The sequence below is a fragment of the Ceratotherium simum genome, chromosome 6, assembly GCF_057802395.1.
Source record: "Ceratotherium simum simum isolate JZ-2026a chromosome 6, ASM5780239v1, whole genome shotgun sequence".
In the NCBI taxonomy this organism is placed as follows: Eukaryota; Metazoa; Chordata; class Mammalia; order Perissodactyla; family Rhinocerotidae; genus Ceratotherium; species Ceratotherium simum.
In genome coordinates this window covers 72641621-72666788 of record NC_141905.1, presented here as the reverse complement: position 1 = coordinate 72666788, position 25168 = coordinate 72641621, and the positions used below count along the sequence as shown (strand labels likewise).

The 25168-nt window shown below is 37.1% G+C and overlaps 1 protein-coding gene across 2 annotated transcripts in view; it reads right to left on the bottom strand.

Annotated features, from left to right (window-relative positions):
• The window catches only part of NHLRC2 (NHL repeat containing 2), a 61600-nt gene extending 36435 nt beyond the window's left edge, over window positions 1–25165 (bottom strand). The window contains exons 1-4 of one of the 2 annotated variants that reach the window (XM_004428095.3): window positions 24788–25165; window positions 21683–21835; window positions 5389–5844; window positions 3077–3198 (exon numbers count right to left, since the gene is read on the bottom strand). In XM_004428095.3, coding sequence (XP_004428152.1) covers window positions 3077–3198; window positions 5389–5844; window positions 21683–21835; window positions 24788–24965 — 909 coding nt within the window. In that variant the 5' untranslated portion in view covers window positions 24966–25165. The remainder of the gene's footprint in view (window positions 1–3076; window positions 3199–5388; window positions 5845–21682; window positions 21836–24787) is intronic. The other variant, XM_087432634.1, reaches the window with a different exon arrangement.
• Window positions 25166–25168: the final 3 nt, after the last annotated feature.

Here is a 25168-nt window from a genome sequence, read left to right as displayed (position 1 = left end):
ACCACTGTTGAAAACAGTTTAGCAGTTTCTCTAAAAGTTAAACGTAAAATACAAAACATATGACTCAACCATTTTAGTACTTAGGTATTTACCCACAAGAAAAGAAAATGTATATCCACACGAAATTTATATGTGAATTCTTCATAATAGCCCCAAATTAGAAACACCCTACTGTTCATCAACTGGTGAACAGATAGACAAAATGTGGTAAATCCAATGGAATGCTACCCAGCAACACGAAGTAATAAACTACTGATATGCTACATCATAGCTAAGCCTCAAAAACATTACACAGAATGAAAGAAGCCAGACATAAGACACCATATATCATATGATTCTATTTATATGAGTTGAAAAGAGGCAAATTTATAGAGACAGAAAGTAGATTAGGACTAGGGGTGGGAATGAGGGTTAACTGTAAATGGTCATGATGGTTCTTACTAGGGGAATGAAAATTTTCTAAAAACAATTTATGGTTATGTTTGTGTAACAGGTTAAATTTACTAAAAATTCTGTATACTTGTAATGGATGAACTTTATGCTACGTAAAATATATCACAATAAAGTTGTTAAAAAACACGCACAAAAGGAGTCAAAAGGTGTAAACTGCCAGTTATAAAATAAGTCATGGGGATATAATGTATAGCATGGTGACTATAGTTAATAATACTGTATTGCATATTTGAAAGTTGCTAAGAGAGTAGATCTTAAAAGTCCTCATCACAAGTAAAAAAAATTTTTTCTGTAACTATGTATGGTGATGGATATTAACTAGACTTATTGCGGTGATCATTTCCCAATATGTACAAATATCGAATCATTATGTGGTACACTTGAAACTAATATAACGTTATATGTCAATTATATCTCAATTAACAAAAAGCATGCACATGAAACACTACATGTTTTACAAGGTCAAAAACAAATAAAAAAAATATAAATTAAACATATCAAAATGGCTGCCTGAAGGTGTGTTTATGTAAGGGGATTGTAGGGGGAATGTGAAGAAAAATTTATAAATTGATAAATTATTCTAAACAAGAGACAAGTCTGCGTGAAACAGTGATGTTTGTGAGCTGTGAATGTAGGAGTATGATCAACTCTCTGTAAATAAGGTTTTAAACAAAAGTAAAACACAATAAATATTTTTAAAAGAAGAGGAAGAAATAATTCCACTTCACTTCCTATTTTTGCAGACACTGTCATACAATTTAAAAATAACTTCAGGTAACCTAAATTTGTTGTGATTATGCTACTTAAAAAGTATTTGAAACGCAGTCAATACTTCAAAACCTGTTATATTCTAGGGCAAGAGAAATAACATACAATTAAAACAAGACAAATATGGGGGCCTGCCTGGTGGTGTAGTGGTTCAGTTCGCGCGCTCCGCTTTGGTGACCCGAAGTTCGCAGGCCCGGATCCCACATATAAAGTAGAGGAAGATGGGCACAGATGTTAGCCCAGGGCCAATCTTCCTCAGCAAAAAGAGGAGGACTGGTAACAGATGTTAGCTCAGGGCTAATGGTCCTCACCAAAAAAAAAAAAGTACTTTCTGAATGTTGCAGGCTAGATATCTCACTACTTTAATTCTGTTAGATGTCTATGACACCATGATGAATTATAGAAGCATATAACCCCCAAAAGATAAGGATAAAGAAATACTGACCTTTAGGATTTAGTAACAGAAAACCACTTTTTCCCAAAGCATATACCATGAAATCATTAGTCCTACGAAAAGTTCTGCCTAAAAAGGTTCCTTGGTCAAATAAGTTTAAAAATACCACACACATATCCCCCCACTAATATATTCACAATATATTAGCATATTAAAGGCTCCAAGAAGAAAGTCTCTAAGACTTTCAAAAAATAAATCTTTAATTTATAAATCCACAAAATCCTTTTTTCATGTAACACCTTTTCATGTTAAGAATATACTCTTTAGAAAATGCTGCATTAAACAGATGTCATTTGTCCACAAATTGATTGAATAAACATCTATTGAATACCCACTGTGGACCAGGCACTGTTCTAGGTGCTTAGGGTTTCAGCAGTAAAGAAAACAATTTCATGCCGTCATTAGATTTACATTACAGTGGATATTGTTATATGTTCCATATATGCTTTTCCCTGTTATGTATATTAGGTGATGATATTGTCAAATAAACCGGCATACAAAGAGAAACTTCAAGAAAAGCAAGGAAGTATTTGAAACAATACGTTTAGGCAGGAGGGGTTAGATCAACTTAGTTACTTATTTTCCAAATAGATGGCATCTTAAAGACCAATGGATTATAGCCAAAATATTCACCAATAAAGAATGTTTAAAATAACCAGGTACTTCTATAATGGAATACTATTCAGTCATATCATTCATGTAACTAACATGGCAAAAATAAAAAAAGATTGTAGAAGATTATGTATATACAGTATGATTCCACTTGTTTTAAAAAAGATTCTCTAGAGACAGTCTTTTTAATATAAATTTATTTGTATATGAGAAGGAAATTTCTGAAATGGCACGAATTTTAACAATGTTTGGTTATCGCTAGGGAAATGGAACAGACAGATGATCAGGGGACGTTTTTACCTTTATGTCTTAATCCATTTTTTAAAACAAGATCACATATTACTTTTATAATGAGATAAAACAAATTTTAAGACTGACTGGTAAGTATTTCCAGGCAAAGTATAAGAGCTGAAGGGAGGCAGATGTGGTATGATTTTTTTCTAGGTCTGAGAAAATTTAACTGAAAAAGGGCAAAGCATCACTTTGTAAATAGTGCTTAGGAAAATACCTTAAAATGAGGAGCTTTCAGGTGATTAGGAACATGACTTTGAAATAAAGGATTAAAAAAAAGGACTTGATGGGTTTGTCCTCTGTGACAACTACAGGCTGACACACAGAAAAACAAGATACTTAAGGGTAAAACTAAAGCAAGTACCTCTAGAAAAATCTGAGTGAGAATGCTCCGAGGTATTTAAGCATCATCCTCTCACTTCAAATATTTAATGCAGCAAGTAAATATCAGTTTTTCTGGTTAGAAGTGTTAAAACCTTATTTAAAAAGGAAAATTACCTTTCTTATAAGGTGGTTTTCTGTATCTGCCACGTATATGATATTATTCATTATGGCTACACCCTGCGGTGAATTAAAAGTCGACTCTGAAAATATTCCATCTTTTCTTCCAGGGTTGGGTCCTAAAAGACAAGATAACCATAAGACAAATTTTCCACTTAAAAAGTTATCTCAAAGTTAAACCAAAAAAATAAAATTTGTATTTACCTAAAAACTAAAATGTTTCTCAAGATATCTGTTTTCCTTAAGAGTGAGTTTTGCAAATGACAGGGCTTACTGGATAATGGTTACCAGTGCACTTAAGTACACTAGCATATATCAGAAGAAAACACTTTTAAAAGCATCTTAATTGCCTTTTACCTAGACTAGAAAGAATTAAAAATAATTTTAAGCTTTTAGCATATAGATGAACGCTTTTTAACAATTTTGGAAGATCTACTCCCTTGATAATACAATGAAAATTATGAACTCTTTACTTAGAAAAATACACACACCCATAAAATGCCACAAACAATTTCAAGGGGTTCTTAGATCCTGAGGGCCATTCAAGCATTTCTTAATAGTCCATGAATCCCAGGTTAAGAATCCTTCATATTTACTATTTCACTTTGCCACTAAGTTCTATATTTCATACACACTTTAAGAGAGACAAAGAGTGATTCTGGTCCAATGGCCTATTTCTCAGCTTCTGTATTACACGTGGAGTTTCAAGGGTGGAGAGTACAAAGAATAATAAAAAATAATTATTTCTGTGACCATAGGACAAGCAATTCAAGCCTTTAAGTCAGCATTCCCAAACTATGCTTCAAAGAACTCCACTGTCCTAGATGTCAGTAAGCGAGGCAGTATGACGTAGTGGCTAAGAACATGAACTCAAGGCCCAACAGGCTGGGTTTAAATTCCAGCTCTACCTCTTCCCAGCTGATGATGTAGGCAAGTTCTTTGTGCCTCAGTTTCTCTTCTGTAAAATGGAACTAATAATATACCCAACTTATAGCATTGTGAGGACTAAATAAATTAATAGAGGTAAACTGCTTAGAATAATGCTGGGCATACACGTAAGTGTTGCTATTATTACTATTATTACTAATGCTATTATTGTTGTTGGCGAGACTTCCCTGGATGAAAAAAAAAGGGAGAATACTGTGGTCACTTCAGATCAGAAAATATTGTGCTCCATAACCCCTCTTGGATATTCATGAGGCACATTAGCAGAGTAGCAGAGTAAAAGATCTAAGAATTACAGTGACACCACCACTAACAAAAATCTGTTAAACTACATCTAACCAGTATTTCCTGAGTGTATCTGACGACAGAATTCTTTTTAAAAAATTGTAAAATAACTATTAATTTATCACAAGATAACAGCATTCCTAGAAACATATTTGGGAAAGGTAGCTTCTGTGGGTTTCTCGGTTTAAAAAACATCACACACACACATACTCTAACAAAAATAACAAACATAAAAAATTCAAGAGCTAAGGGAATAATATCTTTGGCATACTAAGAAGCACTAGGGCTTAGGAATATGATTAATTTATGTGCATTACAAACGTACATATCCCTACTTTACGTGTGAATGCTGCATGTGTTACTAAGGCAGGACTGCAGAGATGACTTTCTTTTCTCTAATATGTTGTCAGATGTCAATTCAACCTGGATTAATAAGAATGTACTTAACATAATTTATTAATTATGCAGTTGTCAATAAGATCCCTTTTTAGATCTAAGACCAGGGAGATATGGAATAAAATGATCTATGCTTGTACAATACTTGTATTTTTCCTACACCCCAAGGGAATGGATCCAGAGTATGCCTAAGTTCTTATGGAAGGAGAGAAAAGTCATAAGTCAAATTTATTTTCTAATCTAAGACTCAAGTTCCTAGGGTACTGTCCTGGTCTTAAAAAAGATATGGGTATATTCTGATGGAAAGTGAAATATAATACCTCCATTTAAAACTCCTGAAATCCAAAATGTATATAAAAGATATAATAAGTGTGGCAATTTTTTGAAAAAACAAGATGGGATATACAAATATACTTAAAAATTATAACAAAAAATTTCCTCCTTTTGATCTGAATGGAGCTTTTCAGGTATTTTTGTTTGTTTTTTGAGGGAGTGAGAAGAGATTAATTCAGACATCATATATGAAGTAACAAAATAACTTCATGATGAAGTTAAAAGTCAACGTATATTCCCCTTCTATAATTAGTTCTTAGTCATAAATTTCATTTTAGTATATTTCCTTGAGCTATTTTTTTTTTTTACTGTAAAATACATTTTACATCATAATTAGAAGCAAACTTTACCTCCAATGCTGTACTGAATTTTTCCATTCTTCCAGACAACCAAAATTCTATGATGTCCAGTGTCTGCTATCACCAATCTATTAGTAACATGGTCTACTGTTACTTTGCCAGGAAATAACAATGGTGAAGGTGGCAAAGAATCTTTATAGAGTTTTATTCCAATTTTATTATCTCTGATCTGTCCCCTGTCTTTATAATACTTTAAAGCTATTGAAGTATACAAAAATAATTTATCCTTGTGTCCCTCTCCAATCAAAGAAAACAACATGTTTCCACGGGGTCCAAGTATGACGAGAGTCGGCCAGCAGGAAACTTCCAGTTCTTGCCAGAGGCTGGCATCTGCATCATTAACCACAGGGTGGGTGATGTTGTATCGAAGAACAGCACTCTTAATGCTATCCAGGACTTTTTCATTTGGAAACTTAGCCGAGTGAACACCAACAACCAGAAGGCCATCTAAATGGAAAAAATTATGTTAAACATTATGAACCATTACAGTTTGAATATCACCATCCACACATCAGGTTTGGGGTCATTAATAAATATAAACAGTCCAGAGATAAAAAAGAAAAAAGGTAGAACTAAATTAGTGTCTTCAACTGCATTTAAACACGTATAAAAAATTAACACAAATTTCATGACAATCTTGATAAACTACATAAAAACACAGAGGATCAAAATCATGTGGCTATTTTAGGATTAAAACTCTTTATGGTCTTTATCTAGACAACGCTTTAAAAAATACATTCTTTATTTTTTTATGAAGATGTTGAAATTTTTAACTTTTTTCTCCACCTGGTGTAAATCCCTTTCAAATTCACTATCCTCTTAAATTTTCCTGACCTAACTACATTACAGATAACAGAATGAATGCAAGCAAGATGTTTCCATGATATAGGTCTTTGATTTATCTAAAATTCTTATTATGTAGTTCTCAGAACAAACCTTATTGTAGACAGCAGAACTGCTGAATACTAAAAACTAAAAACAACATATTTCTTTTACCTAATCAATACAATATGCCAAGAAAATTAAAAAAAAAAAGTGTTAGGCTAGATTCAGAGAAAAAACTCAATACTGACCACCAAAGTAGCACAGGTAATAATGGCTGTGTAAATTAGAATCTCCCAACACACCTATCAAAAACTATACAGACCTGGGGCCGGCCTGGTGGCGCAGCAGTTAAGTGCGCGCGTTCCGCTGTGGCGACAGGGGGTTTGCAGGTTCGCATCCTGGGTGAGCACTGATGCACCGCTTGTCAAGCCATGCTGTGGCGGCGTCTCATATAAAGTAGAGGAAGATGGGCATGGATGTTAGCCCAGTGCTAATCTTCCTCCACAAAAAGAGGAGGATTGACAACAGATGTTAGCTCAGGGCTTATCTTCCTCACACACACACACAAAAAAACCCAAGACCTATACAAACCAGCATGAAGAAGAAATAAAACCACACAAATTGGGAGGTGTAATTCCCTGACAGCCCATCCTTCCACTATCACTATCAACTACAAAATAAAATACACACAGGTGCGTGTACACACACACACACACACACACACACACACACACACACACCCCTACCTGGGGATTGAGAAAAGTAAACAAAATCTGGTAGACTGTTGGGGGGGGCGGGGTCAAAATTTGGAAAAGCAAACCACATGAGGGTGTTTCCAGTGTTATCTTGTTTTGTTTTCCCTTTCACGGCTTCGCACTGAGGATGGGCCTCAGTTTTGGAGCAACACAGGCAGCTAAAACTCCAACAGAAACTCCACTACCTTTCTAGCCCAAGGAACCAGGGAAACTGGAGAGAGTGGGAGAAACCCTGAGGGGAAGAGAGCTGGAGAAGGTGGTTCCTCATTTCTGAGTAGGAACACTCGTAAGTCTTCACTTAACTCCTAAACTGTACATGTGTGAGATAGCCCCAAAAAGTAGAGCAAATGCTTAGAGAACTGAGAATTGAGCTACTGGGTTGATGGAAGGAGACACAGAGCTGATGGAATATGAGACAGAACTTAGAGTTGAACTAAAAGGGTTGAATGCCTACTAAAACAAACCTATCAAATATTCTCCAGAGGACTATACTAGAACCCAGAGTCTGCATATCGTAACATTCCAATGTCCAGGATACAATCCAAACTTACCTGACACTGAAAGAACAAGGTAATGTGACCTGTTACGAAGAAAAAAACCTGACAGATACTAACACCAAAATGAAGCAGATGTTTCAACTAGCGGACAGACAAAACAGCTATGATAACAATGCTCTATAAGTTAAAGAAAAACACACTAGAAATAAATGAAAACATAGGAAATATAAACAGAGAAGTAGAAACTATAAAATAGAAATAGCAACAAAAATAGAACTAAATGAAAATTTTAGAACTGAAAAATACCATATTTGAAATAAATTCACTGGGTGAGCTCAATGGCAAAAAGGGGATGACAGGGAAGAGAGTCAAGGAACCTAAAGACAGCTCAACAGAAATCATCCAATCTAAAGAACACAAAGAAAGAAGCCTGGAAAAAAAAAAAATGAACAGAACCTCTGGGACAGTTTCAAAAGATCTAATATATGTGTAATTGGAATCCCAGAAGGAGAGGGTAAAGAGATAAGGGCAGGAAAAAAATATCTGAATAATGCTAAAACCTCCAAAATTTGGTTAAAAATATAAATTTATAGAATTCAAGAAAGTTAGCACCCCAAATAGGATAAATTAAAAGGAAACCATGTCTAACCAGACACACCATAAACTGCTGAAAACCAAAGATGATAAAAACAAAAAACCACACACATCTTGAAAGCAGCTACAGAAAAAAGATACAGTGATCAGTGGTTGCTTGGGGATGGTGGGAAGGGCAGTGCAGAGTAGTGGGAAGGACTGTACACTTAAAGTATGTGCAATTTACTGTATGTCAATTATGCCACAATAAAGTTCTTCAAAAAAATAGCATGGGCTCTGGAGTCAGACTCCCTGTATTCAAGCCCTGGCTTTCCTGGCTTTACCACTTGCTGAGCTACCTTGCGCAAGTTACTTAACCTCTCTGTGTATCAGTTTTCTTATTTGTAACATGGGGAAAATAACAGTAACTGCCTCATAGGTCAGTTTTAAGGATTAAAAGAGATAATCTGTATAAGGCACTTAGCATAGTACCTAGTATACTGTAAAAGCCCAACAAATGTTCCCTATTATTATTTTTTAAGTTATAAGTACAAAGATAACCAATAAAAGAAAAACACAACCTTTTCTAAATATCAAAAGAAATTACTAAAATACACCAGCAAAGAAAGCATATCTTGTTGAGAAAAAAGAACAAATAAAACCTAATACACATAATAACACAATAATTATACATAATAATCATAAATGTGAATGGGCTTAACATTTATTAAAAGAAAAAGATACGGATACATTCTATATATTAGAGAGACATCTAAAACAAAGTGAATCAAAGAAGGTAAAAATAAAGGGATGGGCAAAGGTGCACCAGGCAATTGAAAGCAATACTATTCCAGGGTTGTCATCCTGGTGACAAGGTAGATTTCAAGCCCCAAAGCATTAAACGTGACAAAGCAAGAAATGTTTTAATGCAAAAAACATTCACAGCAAATATTATTAATATCCATGTACCAACTAATAAAGGAAGCAACTTAATAAAGCAGAAACACCACTCTCAGTGTGAACCAGATCAAGTAGACAAAAATAAGGTATAGAAAGCCTAATTAACATAAAATGAGGTTGATCTTATTGATACAGATCAAACTATATTCTGATAATAAAGAATACGCCTTCCTCTCAAGTGTACATGGAACATTTATAAATATGGACCACAAAGAAAGCATTATAAAGATTATACTCTGACCACAATACACCTAGATATTAATAACAAAAAACAGAAGTCTTTTGTTGAGGAAAAACTCACTATTCCTGTGTTTCTCCTTTACTCACACTACTACCACACACAACACTTCTGACACCAGATATGTGTGTTTTTCTCCAACTAACCAACTGTCTATGACACCAGCTGGGCGTCCGACAATTCAATTCAATTCTGACACTAACCAGAGTTAGCGCAGACTCCACAGGTTAAGGGCTCAGTCCCACAAGACTGCCCTGCCACTTCACATGCTAATCGCAAGTACTTGGTTATAAATCGGAGGTTCCCATGACCCTTCCCTTGGATTCAATTACCTGCTGTAATTGCTCACATAACTCAGGGAAACACAGGTTTACCAGTTTATTATAAACATGGAGGAGATACATACTGCAAGGTGTGTGGGAAGAAGGGGCGTGGAGTTTCTATGTTCTAAGTCTGCCTTTCTCCCAGTACCTCCACATGTTCACCAACTCAGAAGCTCTCAGAACTTCATAGCTCTGGGATTTTTATTAAGTCTTTATCATATAGGGATGGCCACTTATTAACTGCATTTCCAGCCCCTCTCCCCACTCTGGAGAATGGGAATAGGGCTGAAAATTCCAAGCTTCTAATCATGACTTGGTCTTTCTGGTGACCAGCCCCCATCTGAGAGCCCACCAAGGGTCAACTCAGAACAAAAGATACTGGAAATTCCAAGGGATTCTGGAACTCTGTTAGGAATTAGGGTCAAAGACCAAATATTAGAACAAAAGACACTCCTAGTGCTCTTATCACTTAGGAAATTACAAGGGTTTTAGGAGTTCTGTGCCAGGAACCCAGGGCAGAGATTAATACATATATATTCCATTATCTCACACCTTTCCATTTAGAAATTTTAAAACCCTCTATTAACTTGAGTGAAAAGTGAAACAAATGTCAAAATTACAGAACTTCTAAAAAATAATAATAAAAATACTATAGATCACAACTTTTGGATATATTCAATATACTGACAGAAGAAAATTCATAGCCTTCAATTCATAGCCTCAAACATTTATAAAACAGATGAATAAATTCCCACTAAAAAAAAATCTAGGAAAAGAACAAAATATATCAAAAGAAAGCAGGAGGAAGGAAACAATAAAGATAAAACCAGGAATTAATGAGGTACAAAACAGAAAAACAAAATTCAACATCCGTTCCTAATAAAAAGAATAGGAATTGATGGATATTTTCTTTCAACAGAAGAATTAACCTTATTCATATTTATTGATACAACTGGTATGTCTGATCTCAATTCTTTCATATTATCCTACATTATAATTACTGTGTATATTACACTGACCCTGTTTCTCTATTTGGTGTGTCCCTTTTCCTTTTTTAAAAATTTCCTTTGCATTTTAGAAAGGTTTGTATTTTTCTTCCATTGGTAATCCTTGTTAATACTTTTTATACTATTATAAAAGTATTAATCCCCAATTTTCATAACCTTTTACTATCTGGTCTATCATTCTTAAATGGGATCCTTTAACTCCCACATATTACCTATACAATAATCAATAGTCTTCTATTTCCCCTTTCTCTCTCTCTTTTCTTTCTATCCTTCTTTACATTCTTTCTATCCTTCTTTACATTCTTTCTACTTTTGTCAGAATGTATGACTTTGTATTATTCTTCTACCCATGGGTGGGGGATTTGTATTTTGTCAATTTAGCTAAGTTGGAATTGTTTTCCAGTATTCTATTTCCTGCCTAGTGCTGGGGTATCCTGGACCACAACAGGTACTTTGTGAGAGAAGTGGAAGGTGTAAAGGAAGCAGCAGCCATACTCTTTTGCTTGGAAGATTGGCGCAGGGTACCAGGTGCAATTGCACAGTTCACACACTTTGTAGCTTATCTGCTGGCTCACCTTGCTGGTTGTGGGGTAGCAACTGGGCCCCACACCTGCACCAGCTCCTGCTGGATCTCCTCCCTCAACTTCTTCAACTCCTGGGCCAGGCGAGTGGTTAGCTCCAAGACGAAGGGTACCAACTTACTCTGCTGGTCACCTCATTAAGCTGAAAGCTTACGTGGGATCCAGTTCACGCTTGTAGGTTGTAGTTGCCCCTACTCTCCCCTACTTCATATCCATCTTTCCTTTTCAACTGCCTGACCTGCTGACTCCAAGTAGAGGTACTAGACATAGAAGCAACTGTCACACAGAGACTGGTTAACCAGCTCCCACAACTACATAAGGTCAAGTGCCTATCATAAATCCTTTATTATTTCTTATTACTCCTAGTAGTTCTGCTTCTCTAATCAAACCCTGACTTATATACCAAAACTCCACATCTTCGTTTTGGTCTCAGCTCTACAAATACATGTATGAAATCTTCATCCATGCATTTGGCAGTTTCCTTAGTCACCCCTGGTTAGAAGCAGCTCTCCCTCAAGTAGATTCGCCAGAAAGTAGATTCACACGTGCACAGCATTATCTGAGTTCTTGGACATTCAAAACTGTTTTTCTATAACCCTGACTGATTCTTGACAGACAGCTGGTTGGATGCAATATCCTTGGTTTGTACTCTCTCTATTTCAGATTCCTGAAAATGCTGCTCTACCGTTGCCTTGCTTTGTATGTGATTTCTGAAAAGTCTGTCCAGTCTAACTTACATGCCTCTGAAAGCCATCTTTTTTTCCTGGAGGACCTAAGGATTTTTTTTTAAACATCTTTAAAGTGTAATAGTTTTACTAGGATACTTCCTGGGCTTTTCTGGGTCAGTTTTCCCTGGTATCTGGTAGGCCCTGTAATATGTAGATGCGAGGTTTCTTTTATTTCTGGAACGTTTTCTTGGATTCTAATTTTAGATATTAGTTCTGATCAGTTGTTTTGACTTTCTTCTTCAGAGTCTCCAAGTAGTCTTATATTGGACTTCTGTTTGTCTTCCAATTCAGTCATTTTCTCTCTTTTTACTTCTTTCTTCAGCTCATTTTCAAAGTTTGGTTTTCTCTCCCTGCTTTATTTCAATGCCCCTTATTACATTTTTATATGAATTTATTTTCCCTTGGGTACCTTGTAATTTAGTTTTCATTGCTAATAGAATCCTGACCTTTTTCTTCTACATCTTTTCTGAGTTTAATCAACACTCATTTCTTCCTTTTTTTGGGTCCAATTCTGTTCTTAGTTTTTGAATTTCTGATTCAAGCTGATTTCCATTACTCCTAAATGCTGTTTGAGAATACGTAATTCAATATGGTGAACTGTTTGCAGTTTTTGCCAATTTTGTGATTGAGAATTTTCATCAGCATTTCAACTTTGAACACTTTTTACACTTTTATATGGATGTGATCTGCTTTTTAATATTCCTTTTCGTTTTGTGGACAGGGCTTTTAGTGTGGGAGTGCCCTCTTCCGACAGTTCCCTTTTTCTGTGCAGTTTCATTTTTAGATAGCATTGTTGGAAGGACGGGTTGATGTGTATTTTTTCTTTTGTTTCTGCAGTATCCATAACTTTTCCCTCCTATTTTCCTCTTTCCTTTCAGTAGACTATCTCTACCACACCTCTATACATCTGGAGACCACACCTCTATATATCTGATTCCTTCCCAGAAGCAGTGCTTATCTGAGGCTTCCGTGTCTAGTCCAGCACTCCTTCACGAGCTGGCGCTGTGATCTAGTATATCCAAACCCGCATTCAGTATTTTACACTTAATGTTGGAATTTCTCTTTCTGCAGGTAAGGAGATTACTCTGCAGAGTAGGACTTGCTTTGCAAGTCCTCTGAACCACTCTACTTTTTTTTCACGAGTCTTTTACACCTCCCCTGTCCCTCTTCTCAGCACCTGTGGGCGTGCAGCAGCAGGACCTTTAATGGAATTCAGTTTATTTCTCAACTTACAGGTAATCTGAAGGCCATGATGTTCGCTGTCTCCTAGTATTGCTGAATGCAGGATCGAGTGTGGTTTTTTTTTTTATATAATTTTATTTATTTATTTATTTTTTCCCCAAAGCCCCAGTAGATAGTTGTATGTCATAGTTGCACATCCTTCTAGTTGCTGTATGTGGGACACGGCCTCAGCATGGCTGGAGAAGCAGTACGTCGGTGCGCGCCCAGGATCCGAACCCAGGCCAGCAGCAGCGGAGCGCACGCACTTAACCGCTAAGCCACCGGGCCGGCCCTCAAGTGTGGTTTTATTTACTCTCCTTGTTTTTATGTTTGGGGGGAAAGGGAGGACAAGTGGGAGATTCAAAATCAGGTGGCTATCATTTTCCACACTCGGAAGTAGCAGAGAGAGATTCTTGTTTTTAACATCAGGTTTACTGAGCTATAATTTACTTACAGTAAATTTTGTCTCTTGATACTTTGTTAATTGATTAAATAAATACAGCTGAGTCCTAAAACCAGCATCTTACTTAATGGAGAAAAACTAGAATAATTTCCAATAAGATAAGGAAGAAGGCAAAGATACCTACTGTCTCCACTACTATTGAACAATGAATTGGGAGGGGGGTATTTGCCATCAAAATTACACTAGAGAAATCAATCACAGACATAAGAATTGGAAAATTTCTTTGTGGATAATGATAGTTTGATAGGAAACCCCAGAAAATCAATTATAAAACTAAACCAAATAATAAGAGAGTCGAGAAGTAGCAGAATATAACATTAACACATGGAAATCAATAGCCTTTACATATCTATACAACAATCATTTGGAGGATATAATGGTAGACAAAACCTCACTTATAATACACAGCCATAAATATATGAAAAGACTTTCAACCCCACTCTAAAATGCAATTTATTACTACAGCAAGATACCATTTCTCACCTATTAGATGAGTAAAAATTAAAAATTATGTCAACATATTTTACTGCAAAAACAGTGGGGAAAGAGGCACACACACACTGCTAGTAGGAACGCAAACTGGTACAACCCCCCCCGGTGTGGAATTTGGCAACATCTAACAGAACTATATATGCATGTAACTTTGACCGAGCAATCCCACTTCTGGGAATTTACCTTTAAGATATACAACAGTACAAAAATATATCCTCGAGATTATTGATTGTAACTGCTAAATCCTGGAAACAACTGAAAGGCCAACACATGAAATAGGAGAGTGGTTCAATAAATTATGGTACACACACACAAAAATACACACAATGGAGTACCCTTTATGCACCTATTAAAAATAATCAGGGAGTTCTCTATGAACTGATATGAAGTAACTGCCAGGATAAATTTGTTACATGAAAAAAGCCAAGTGCACAAAAATGTCTATAGTATATCACCTTTTTTTTTTTTGTGAGGAAGATTAGTCCTGAGCTAACATCTGTTGCCAATCCTCTTTTTTTTTTTCACTGAGGAAGACTGGCCCTGGGCTAACATCCGTGTCCATTTTCCTCTACTTTATATGGGACGCCGACACAGCATGGCTTGACAAGCAGTGTGTTGGTCTGCGCCGGGGATCTGAACCTGTGAACCCCAGGCCGCCAAAGTGGAGTGCGCGAACTTAACCACTACGCCACCGGGCCATCCCCAGTATATCACCTTTTTTGTGGGAGAAAAAAAAAAAAAGAAGATGAAATAAAATAGATTGAATGGGAAGGTAGGAACAGGTGGAAGAGATGGATGGATGGAACCATACTTTCTGTATAGTTCTTTCAGGACCACATCAAAATTTTACATACTCAAAAACAAACAAAATCAACAAAAATGGCGGGAAGGCTAAAAATACAAACAAAAACGAATCTAGGGACCGGCCTGGAGGCGCAAGCAGTTAAGTGCGCGTGCTGCGCTGCAGCTGCCCGGGGTTCGCCGGTGCGGATCCTGGGTGCACACCGACGCACCACTTGTCAAGCCATGCTGTGGCGGCATCCCATATAAAGTGGAGGAAGATGGGCATGATGTTAGCCCAGGGCCAGTTTTCCTCAGCAAAAAGAGGAGGATTGGCAGATGCTAGCACAGGGCTGATCTTCCTCACAAAAAAAAATGAATCCAGCTACACTTCAAGTGAATAACATAACTTCATGGGAGGGCGGGGGTGGGAGGGATTAGTCTAAGTAATTTTTGAATTACTTGAGAGGGACTAGAAGCAAAGACATCCCGAAGCAACGAGCACATCTAGTGCCCAGATCTTGGTTTCTCAAAACCATTCCCAACACTCAATACTCAAAGGAAGAGGAGCTCCTTGGAGAAATGGCCAGTTCCGGGATGGGGCTGGGAAAGTACAAGATGAACCTGGAACTATTTTGTTGTGACAAGGAAGTGCTCAAAGAATGAAAAGGACATGTAAATAGGACACAGGTGATAGCCTGAAGGGGATCCCTCTAGTCAAACAGGGACAATACGAACATCAAAATAAATAACAACAGTGATGATTTATAACCCAATGAATTAAATAAGAATCCATGAGTCAAGTCCATATATATTTTATATATCTGTTATTTATACACACATACTACATATATCATATTATATTACATCAAGAAATATTTATTTTCCTTCTGATCAATATACTCCCACACTTCTTTGAAGAAGTGATAAATGAGGTGAGATCTGAATGATGAGAAGGTATTAATTAGGTGAAGAGAGCAATGAAGGAGATTCCAAGGAGAGAAAACAATGCATGCAAAAGGGGGTGCATGAAAGATAGAGACTGAAGAAGGTAAGTGACTAAGCTCAGAGAACAAAGGGGGGCACGGGACAAAAGGAGAACAAACAGACTGATAGGGTCAGCTTTGTAAGTCACATTAAGGATTTAAAATTTTTTTTATTTATTTATTTATTTTTTTCCCCCAAAGCCCCAGTAGATAGTTGTACGTCATAGTTGCACAGCCTTCTAGTTGCTGTATGTGGGACGCGGCCTCAGCATGGCCAGAGAAGCGGTGCGTCGGGGCACACCCGGGATCCGAACCCGGGCCGCCAGCAGCGGAGCGCACGCACTTAACTGCTAAGCCACGGGGCCGGCCCCCACATTAAGGATTTAAATCTCTATCCTTAAGAGCAATGGAAGTCATATGGAGAATGAAGTGAAAGTCTCAAAGATACTTCAAACTAACCTCATGACTTTCTCCTCCAAACTTGTTCTTTCTACACTGTTTCCTGTGAGTGAATGGCACTATCATCTGTCCAATCATACAAGCCAGAAACCTACCTAGGACATCTCTGTAACAACCAACCAGCCTTCTCTCATCACCCATATTTAATCCATGACCAAGTCCTGTTGATCTTACCATCTATAACTAGTTTCAAGCTATTATTATCATGTTGCACAGGGAACACAGTAATAGCCTTGTCCCAGATCTCTTACATCCTTCTTGTCTACTAATTAGTTACCACCCTGGAGTTGGACTTATCTTTTAAAAAACACAAATCTGATCATGTGACCCTCTTGCAGAAAACCCTTCCTTGGCTTTTCATTGTTCTTTGTATAAAAACCAAATCTCATCTCTACAGTATCTTCTCCACACCCTTCTTCACCTCCTTCACGGTGTTGTAGCAACCTGGCCTTCCCTCAGTTCCTCAACGATATCATTCCTCTTGCTTTAAGGCCTTGACACAGTGTTCCCTTGACCCGGAATAGTCTCACCCTTTCTCACCTAGTAAAGCCATACTTGTCTTTTAGATGTCAAGCTCAATTTTTACTCTTAAGAAAGCTTTCTTTAATTCCTCCAGATAGAGTAAACCCCATTATTTGTTTTCATAGCACACAGTACCCTGTAATTTTCCTTCTTAGCACTAGTCAGAAATTATAAAAATATTTGTGTGATTATTTGATTATAAGTTTTCCTCCTGTTAAACTGTAATCCCTATTATTGAGGGACCATGCATATTTTATTATTCACCAGCACAGTACCTAGTACATAGTAGGAAATAAATGAATGACTAGACAGGACATAAACACCAAGGAAACTTATATATTTGTACAATATATAAACCATATCATATTGCCTAAACAGAATATCTATATTGACCTACACACAAAGACAATTCCCAAATAACAATGCCTCCTATTTTCTCAGTGTGAAGAACCTTTAAGTATATAGATTTTTCTTAAAATATTTTGCTTTTTCTGTTAATTGTACATAACAAAAAGAGTGTACAAGATTCTTCCCTTTATGAATCTTTTGCCAACATAAGGATCAAAACTACTCCATTTAAAATAAAAAATGGAAGGAAGAAAAGCAAGAGAGAGGGAGAAGGAAGGAGGAGAAGAGAGCGAGGAAGAAGTAGGGAACGAGGGAAGGAGAAACCACATAAAAACTACTTCTAAAATAGTAGAATAAAATAATAACTTTTAAAAATCATTTTAAAAGCTTCAAAGGTCTTATTTTTCAGAGGTATAAATATATAGATTCAACTGTACTAGATTACAATTGTATATAGTAACATATACTATTTTTATATGTATAATATAGTATATAGTAGAAAGTATAGCTTAATCACAGGCACTATAATAACCTAGTTAAATGCAAAGATTGAAAATATCTGAGGAGTTTCAGATGTACAAAAACTGTAAACTGAGACATTTTGAGATCTAAAAGACAAGCATGACTTTATTAGGCAAGAAAGGATGAGAAGATCATTCCAGGCAGAAGGAACTCTTGCCTTAAAGCAAGGGGAACAATATTGAGGAACCCCGACGGCAGGCCAGGGAGGCTAGAACACCTTGAAGGAAGTGGAGAAGGGTATGGAGAAGACGACATAGGATTTTAGGTTTTCTACTGAGAGCAATGGAAATGTGAAACGAAAGGATCAAAATCATTGAACACCAAATTGAAGCAGAGATCAGAAGCAAATTTGAAAATTTTTTTTAAATTTCAAAAATCAACATTACCGTGTCCACATTAAACACCCTGACAGTTACCATAAATTGGCCAATATTTTATCTATTTAAGAACACAGAATAATAAAGATGTGGACTACCGAAAAACAAAATATAAAGTGTGCGCATAAAGGGTTAACACAGCAGGCCTGACTGCTAGCCTATCAAAGGCCTGCTTCCAAGGCTGGCGCTTGCCTGGATTTCAGGAGAGTTCCCGCCATTCCCAGAACTGGCAGCAGTGGCTCACTGTGCCTAAACTGTTTGTACAAATAATATGGTCTATGCTGAACACCTGCTTTCCTTCTGGGAGTCAGAAATTTTGGTACACAACACCGGGCAGAAGCTGCCTATGTGGCCAGCCCCCACTAAAAACCTTGGGGACTGCATCTCTAATGAGCTTCCCTGGTTGGCAACATCTCAAATGTGTTGTTACAACTCCTTGCTGGAGGAATTCAGCCCGTCTTTTGTGACTCCAGTGAGAGCAACTCTGGAAGCTCATGCCTGGTCTCCCCTAGACTCAGCTCCATGCGTCTTTTCCCTTTGCTGATTCTGCTTTGTATCCTTTTGCTGTAATAAATTACAGCCATGAGTACAAACAACTGCATGTTGAATCCTGTGAGTCCTCTGAAAGAATAACTGAACCTGAGGGTGGTGTTGGGAACCCTGACACAGAGTGAAATTACATACTGACTCATTTAAAGGTTTCACTATGAAATTAGAAGCACATTCTTCTAATTTTTAATAAAGTACAAGACAGAAAAATAACATATACTACGTAGAGAATACCAACATTTACTCAGCAGTATTATGGCACTTAGGTTTTTAAGTCTTATTTACACATTAACATACACCTAGCAACCACATTTTAGAATACGCAAAGTTTTCCTACTAGATGTTTTCTATTAAAACAAGAATGTTTTTCCTTAGATAACAGCCATTGTGCTAAATTTGGGTATTATATAATAATATACCATTAATGTATTCAGCATAAAGAGGCAAAAAAATTTAGAAACCCTCCAGCAGAAAAGGGAAAAAAACCCACCAAGGTACCTGTCAGTTTAATATAAACATATGCTAAATTATTATGAATTAATAACAACCTTATGGGATAGCTACATTCTTAAATGTCTGAAGATCAGAACCATTCATTACTATTAAGTATCTTTTTACTTTTTGCTTTTGACTCTCTGGTGTGTTATAATTTCTCTTATGCTATTGTAAAAGTGATACTGGTCACCAAAAGCTGATTTTAAAAGGTGTTTTACAGAGGAAGGAGACTAGGTATTAAAATGGGCCTCTGTGAGAGTGTTTCTGAATTAAGTACTTCCTCACTCAGCTGAGCATTTCTGTCTTATGATAAAATGAACTGAATACTACATGGAATTTAAAACAGGCTGCTGAATGTCGCTTCAAGAACATAAATAGCATTGCTGCAAATATGTTGAGAAACATATCAGATAATAATGAGACAAGACACTTAGCTGCAATAAAGCAAATTCACTCAGTGACAGCTTATTGAACTTTCTTGTGAAAATCTGAGTATGCCTTTTGTGAATATGAATTGAACTTATTTTCTGAGCAATATAAAAAACTTTTATTTCTAAGTTACTAGTATTTTCATATAGTAGCATATTACTGAAGTAATGTTTCTTTGAAGTTACCATCTTAAGACCGCTTACAAAGTATTTTATTTTTCAGAATTGTATTTGTATCCAAAAATAGTCTTTATTTTTTGTCACAACGTGCTATAAAAATGTTTCCAGTCAACTAGTAAACAGATCATAAGGATCCATTCTAAGAAGTCACTGAATTTGCTTCAGGTATGGGGTTAACCAATTAAGTTAACCAAATACAATCTTTTAGGGGTGATTTTAGGTATGGAAACAGTTAACTTTGGGATTCTTAACCCAGTCTATAGTGCCTTTCTAAAATGCACATTATGTCATCCTTCTATTAAACAAACAAAGCAAAAACAACCCTAAACATCTCTGTATCGTGAACAGAAGAAAAGGTCTAAATTATTCAGAATGTTCTACAAAGCCCTTCATAACGTGGTCAGAACCTAACCTACCTTCCTCTCCTTTCACTTTTCCCAGGAGCTCCTAGTCTCCTCAGAGTAACCTATTTACCACTCCAGAAACCTCCTCTTTCCTGTTTGTTGACTGTTGCTTCCTCAGCCAGAAGGGCCCCTGGCCCTATTTTCACTTTCAGCTGCCCTCCTGCTCATTTTTCAAATCCAGCTTAATTGTCTCCTTCTTTGAGAAATCTTTTCCAGTGCTTCTAGGCAAAGCAAGTTATTCCTTTCCTCTGGTTTCATAATGCTTTTTATTCAACTTTGTTACATAATTCCTCAGCAGTCAGCAGAGTATCCTGCACATAATACGTGTTCAATCAATGTATTTATTTACATGGGCTTGAACAAGACCCACAGCCATCCAAAACCTAGAAGATAATGAGATACTCATATTTCTTAAATCAATACAAATGATTTAGCTACTGGGAATATTTGAGTTCTTGACAAATCTCATTGGCAATTTCAAGATACAATCTATTACAATTTAAAAGCATCTAAAGTTTTGCTTGCACAAAAGATTTCACCTATCACTCCTTTTTTATACTAAGTGTCAAGATATCCTTCATTTTTGTACAGTCATGCACATATAGTGATGTTTCAGTCAACAACGGACCGCATATCTGAAGGCAGTCCCATAAGATTAGTACCATATAGCCTAGGTGTGTAGTAGGCTGTGCCATCTAGGTTTGTGTAACTACACTCTATGATGTTCACACAACGATGAAACCACTTAATGATGCATTTCTCAGAACGTATCCCTGTAGGTAAGCAACACATGACTATACACGTATACTCTATTCTCAGCTTGACTCGCACATGATCAGTGACCCTCTCTCCTTTTCATTCACTCCAAGAGTAGAGCTTCAATTAATTTAAACTTCATTAAACGGAACCTTTAATTAGTTTCATTTACACCCATGCTCTATTTAGAAAAAAGAAAAAAAGATCTGAAAAAAATTCAAACTTCTAAAGCAAATGCTAAGCATAATCTCTTACATCTTCAGAATCTGTAATGCCGCAAAGGATTTCCTAGCGTGCTTCGGAAAACACTAACCCTTATAAATCACTTTTTAATAAGGCAGGGTCAAAGAAAAAGTATCTGTTATAATACTTTGCCTTCCACTGTAGTTCACGTCATTTGCAATTAAAGGAAACCTAATCACATTTCCTAATAAGAATTTTAAACATTTATATCACATTGAGAGGAGTATAAAATTAGAGCCACACGTTTCATTTTTTCACAGAACAAATTTAGGTAAGTCTATAAACACAAAATGACCTTTTAAAAATACTTGATCATGAAAAAAGTAAATTATGTCCTTATCCTTAGAGGAAAAACCATATACTAGATGCTAGTTCTTTAGGAAGGCAAACCAGTATCACTAAGCTTAACTCTCCATGAAAAGGTACATGGAGTCCTTAATTCATAGATTAGAAATTACTTTTAGAATCATTAAGTTGTGCCAAATGGTCATTCTCCTATGAGCAAATGAGTCAGCTACTCTTCCAGTGCCTATGCCAGGACAGTCTGTTAGTAACCAATGCAAGGGCAGATACCTTTATCCGAGTATGTGTGCTCTAATGCATGAAGATCAGGCAACAGGTGAATACAGTTTATGCAGCAGTAGGTGAAGAAATCAAGGACGACCACTTTTCCAGACAGATCCTTGTAGACAGAAATAGGTTCTTCTGTGTTCAACCATTCTAATCCTGAAATTTACACAAAATAAATTATTATGATTAAAGGAAAAGACAAAGATAATTGATCTCAAACTTTTCATTAAAATGTGAACCATTGTGATTTCTAAGGAGGGGATGGGGAGGTGAAGGGTGGGTAGGGGAAAGAGGATGGGAAAGGTGCTATTATGAGGCAGTCCGCAAATACAGCAAGAAAAAGCTACTAAATTCTTTCTAAAATAGTATAATAGTCTGTGTGTGAAAGGAAGTAAAATCAACACATTCAGGTAAAAACAAGAGGAAACATCAAATATTAATAGGACACAATCAGGTACAAATGCGCTATTTGAGAATGAAGGTCAACCTTAAGAATAGCAAGACATGACTAAATACCAAAAAGGACTAAGGTGGTAAAATATAAAGATAAACATACAAAATGCCTAGGCCAATTTCATAAGAGAAAGAGCTGAAATGCTCTGGATTTGAATGAGACCTTAAATACAAAATATTTTAAATGCAAAGTTAAGCAAAATATACTGTTATTATTATAGATTTCACGGAAGCAACATTAATACTGACGAAGAGTATGTTCCCTTCCCTCCAAAAAAAAGAAAAATAGAATCTCATTAATCTGTACTTTTGTAAATCGGAGTTTATAATTACTTAACTATGATTTACAATTTTAACTATGCACTACGAAGAAAAATTTTGTTAAACTAATATTAAAAGTACTGCATCTCTATTTAACCAATTAAGAAAACAAAGAAAATAAGTTTGTTGTTTATAAGTAAATAAATGCAGCTACTAAAACTATTAATTATACCTTGAAGCAGGTTATTTGGAAATATTTTATAGAAACTGACAGCCAAAGTTGGGTGGAACAAGTGAATAACATCTAACGACTAATAGCAGTAACTGGAGTTACTCGATTATAACAAAATTCTAAAAAAAAAAAAGAAAAAAATCTGCAAATCAAACTAGTATTTCTGCCAATCAGTCCAACCTAATGAGGTTTTAGGGTATAGTGAACTCTTAATTATCCATTTTAATAAAGTGTTAATTGTATACCAGATCAAGTAATTACACAAAACTTCAAAGTAGTTAGTGTATACTTCATATCCTAATTGCAAAATACTTATGAATCTTTTAAATTTTTTTCTGTAAATAGTCAAGAGTGACTTAGATAGGGGGTAGGGAAAGTATTATTACATGACAGTTATCGTGCTCGGTGCTTATCAGGCTTAATAATAGTAATAATAAATTTTATAACAATAATTACAATGAATATAATTTTAAAAAGCTGCTAACATTTACCAGGCTCTCCTACGAACTAAGAACTTTACATATATTACTTCCAATCCACATAATAAACCTGAAAGGTAAACACTGGCTCCATTTTATGAGTGAGAAAAGTAAGGCTTGGAGAAGTCAAGTGACTTGCTCAAAATCATGTAGTTAACAAATGGTATAACTGGGATTTAATCCCAGGTCTGTCTGAATCCATCCATTATACCACACCGCTTCCCATAAACATGTGTTTAAGAAATGAACAAAGCCTACCGTTTTTGAGACACAGTTATGTTTATGACTTCTTGATTACAGTTTACTGTTAAAGAAACCAAGAAAAAACTCATTTGTAGTATTCTGTCCTCAATAATCAGGTCCAGCAGGAAATGTGACTATGTCAAATATGAAGCCTGAATATTTTATTATATCATTTACGAGTCACAGAGATCAAATCTCATAGTAAAAAAATAAATTCATCGTAAATATAAACAAGACTAGAAAATAAAAACACTGGCCCAAATCCTGGCTGGTGGCCTGCTGGTTTGTTAACAGTGTACTATAATACATAACTACTTACAAAGTTTTAAAAAATATGCACATATGTATATAATCTTTTAAAGTTTCTTTGATGGGATAAGCATTCATACATCCAATTCTTTTGTTAAGAATTGCACAATATTTCAAGTCCAGTATAGGATCAATAACAGAAAAAATAAGCACTTTTCAAGGAGGGAGCAAAAGGCTGGGAAAGTCACAAGACTGTTGTCAGAGGCAGGGTTCTGATACACCTCCCATGAAATACTGAACGCTGCCACATCCAACCAATTAACTATACATGTGGTTTCAGTGTCATGGCAGGAGACAGGCCAATGCCACCAGGCAAAACAATGCCAGTCCCAACCAAAGAAGGCAAAGTACCGTTTCACTTATCAGGGCAACATGTGCTTCATAAATAGCACTGCTGGGAATATCAGTTCCCTCATGATCCAAACACTCACAAAGCCAGCATTCAAATCTCGGAGAGGGGCCATAATTGATTCTGATTTAAAAATTACAAGTTTCGGGGCTTTAGAACGGAGAAGTGTGGCACAGCTAAGAGACTGGCCAGTCTGGGGTCTGTAAAATCCGACTCTAATAGATGGTTGTGAGGCCCTGGGCAAATTCCTTAAGCTCCCCGTGCCTCAGTTTCCTCAAATGTAAAACAGGACTAATAAGAGCCCCTCAACGGGTTGCGGGGAGGATTAAATAAGAGAATACGCCTGAAGTGTTTAGAAGTGCGTGTGGCACATAAGAAATGATCAACAAATGTTAGCTAGGACGACGTAGGAGGATGACGACGACGACGATGCAGGGCATCCAGACTGAAAGGACAGGGTGGCATGGACCTTTCAATCACTGCCAACCGGTAAACGTTCACGGACTGTCTACTTAATTAGCATAAGACCCGACGGTACTCGGGATACAGAGACCAGGGTGCAGGTCCCCGCCCTCAAGACGCCCGCCGTCTGCCGCCGCTTCGGGACACCGGGCAAGACACCTGGGAATTGCAGAGCCCGCGAGCCGAGGCCCAGGCCGGCCGAAGCGCCTAGCCCTGGGGCGGCGGCACCACCCGGCTCGCCCGGCGCTTCGGGGGAGGGCGCCGGCCCTGAGGAAGGGGAGGTCCCGCGAGCGCTGCCCACCCCGAAGCCAGCCCCTCACCTTCCGGAAACTCGGGCACTAACAAGTCCTGCTCCCAGCCGTCCACCTTCTGCAGATACTGGTAGACCAGGCTGTCCTTCTCCTCCTGGGTGACGGCGTCGAGTAGAGCGTACTCTAGCGGGGTCTGAGCCGGGAGCAGGCCCGAGAGGCTGCAGCCCCGAATTCCGGGCGCCGCCATGTTCTCTCCGGACCGTCCAGCGGCAGCCGCCGGGCCCGCGGGAGAGTCTCGTTTCGGGAGAGAGAGAGCGTTTACCGTCCTTTGGTTTCAAAACGGCACATTCACCTCACTCTCCGCCAGCCCCACTCCACACTACGACCCTTATTTCTTTTGTAACCCTGCGTTCAAATGCTAAAGTACAAATTGTCGCAATCCCCCGGGTA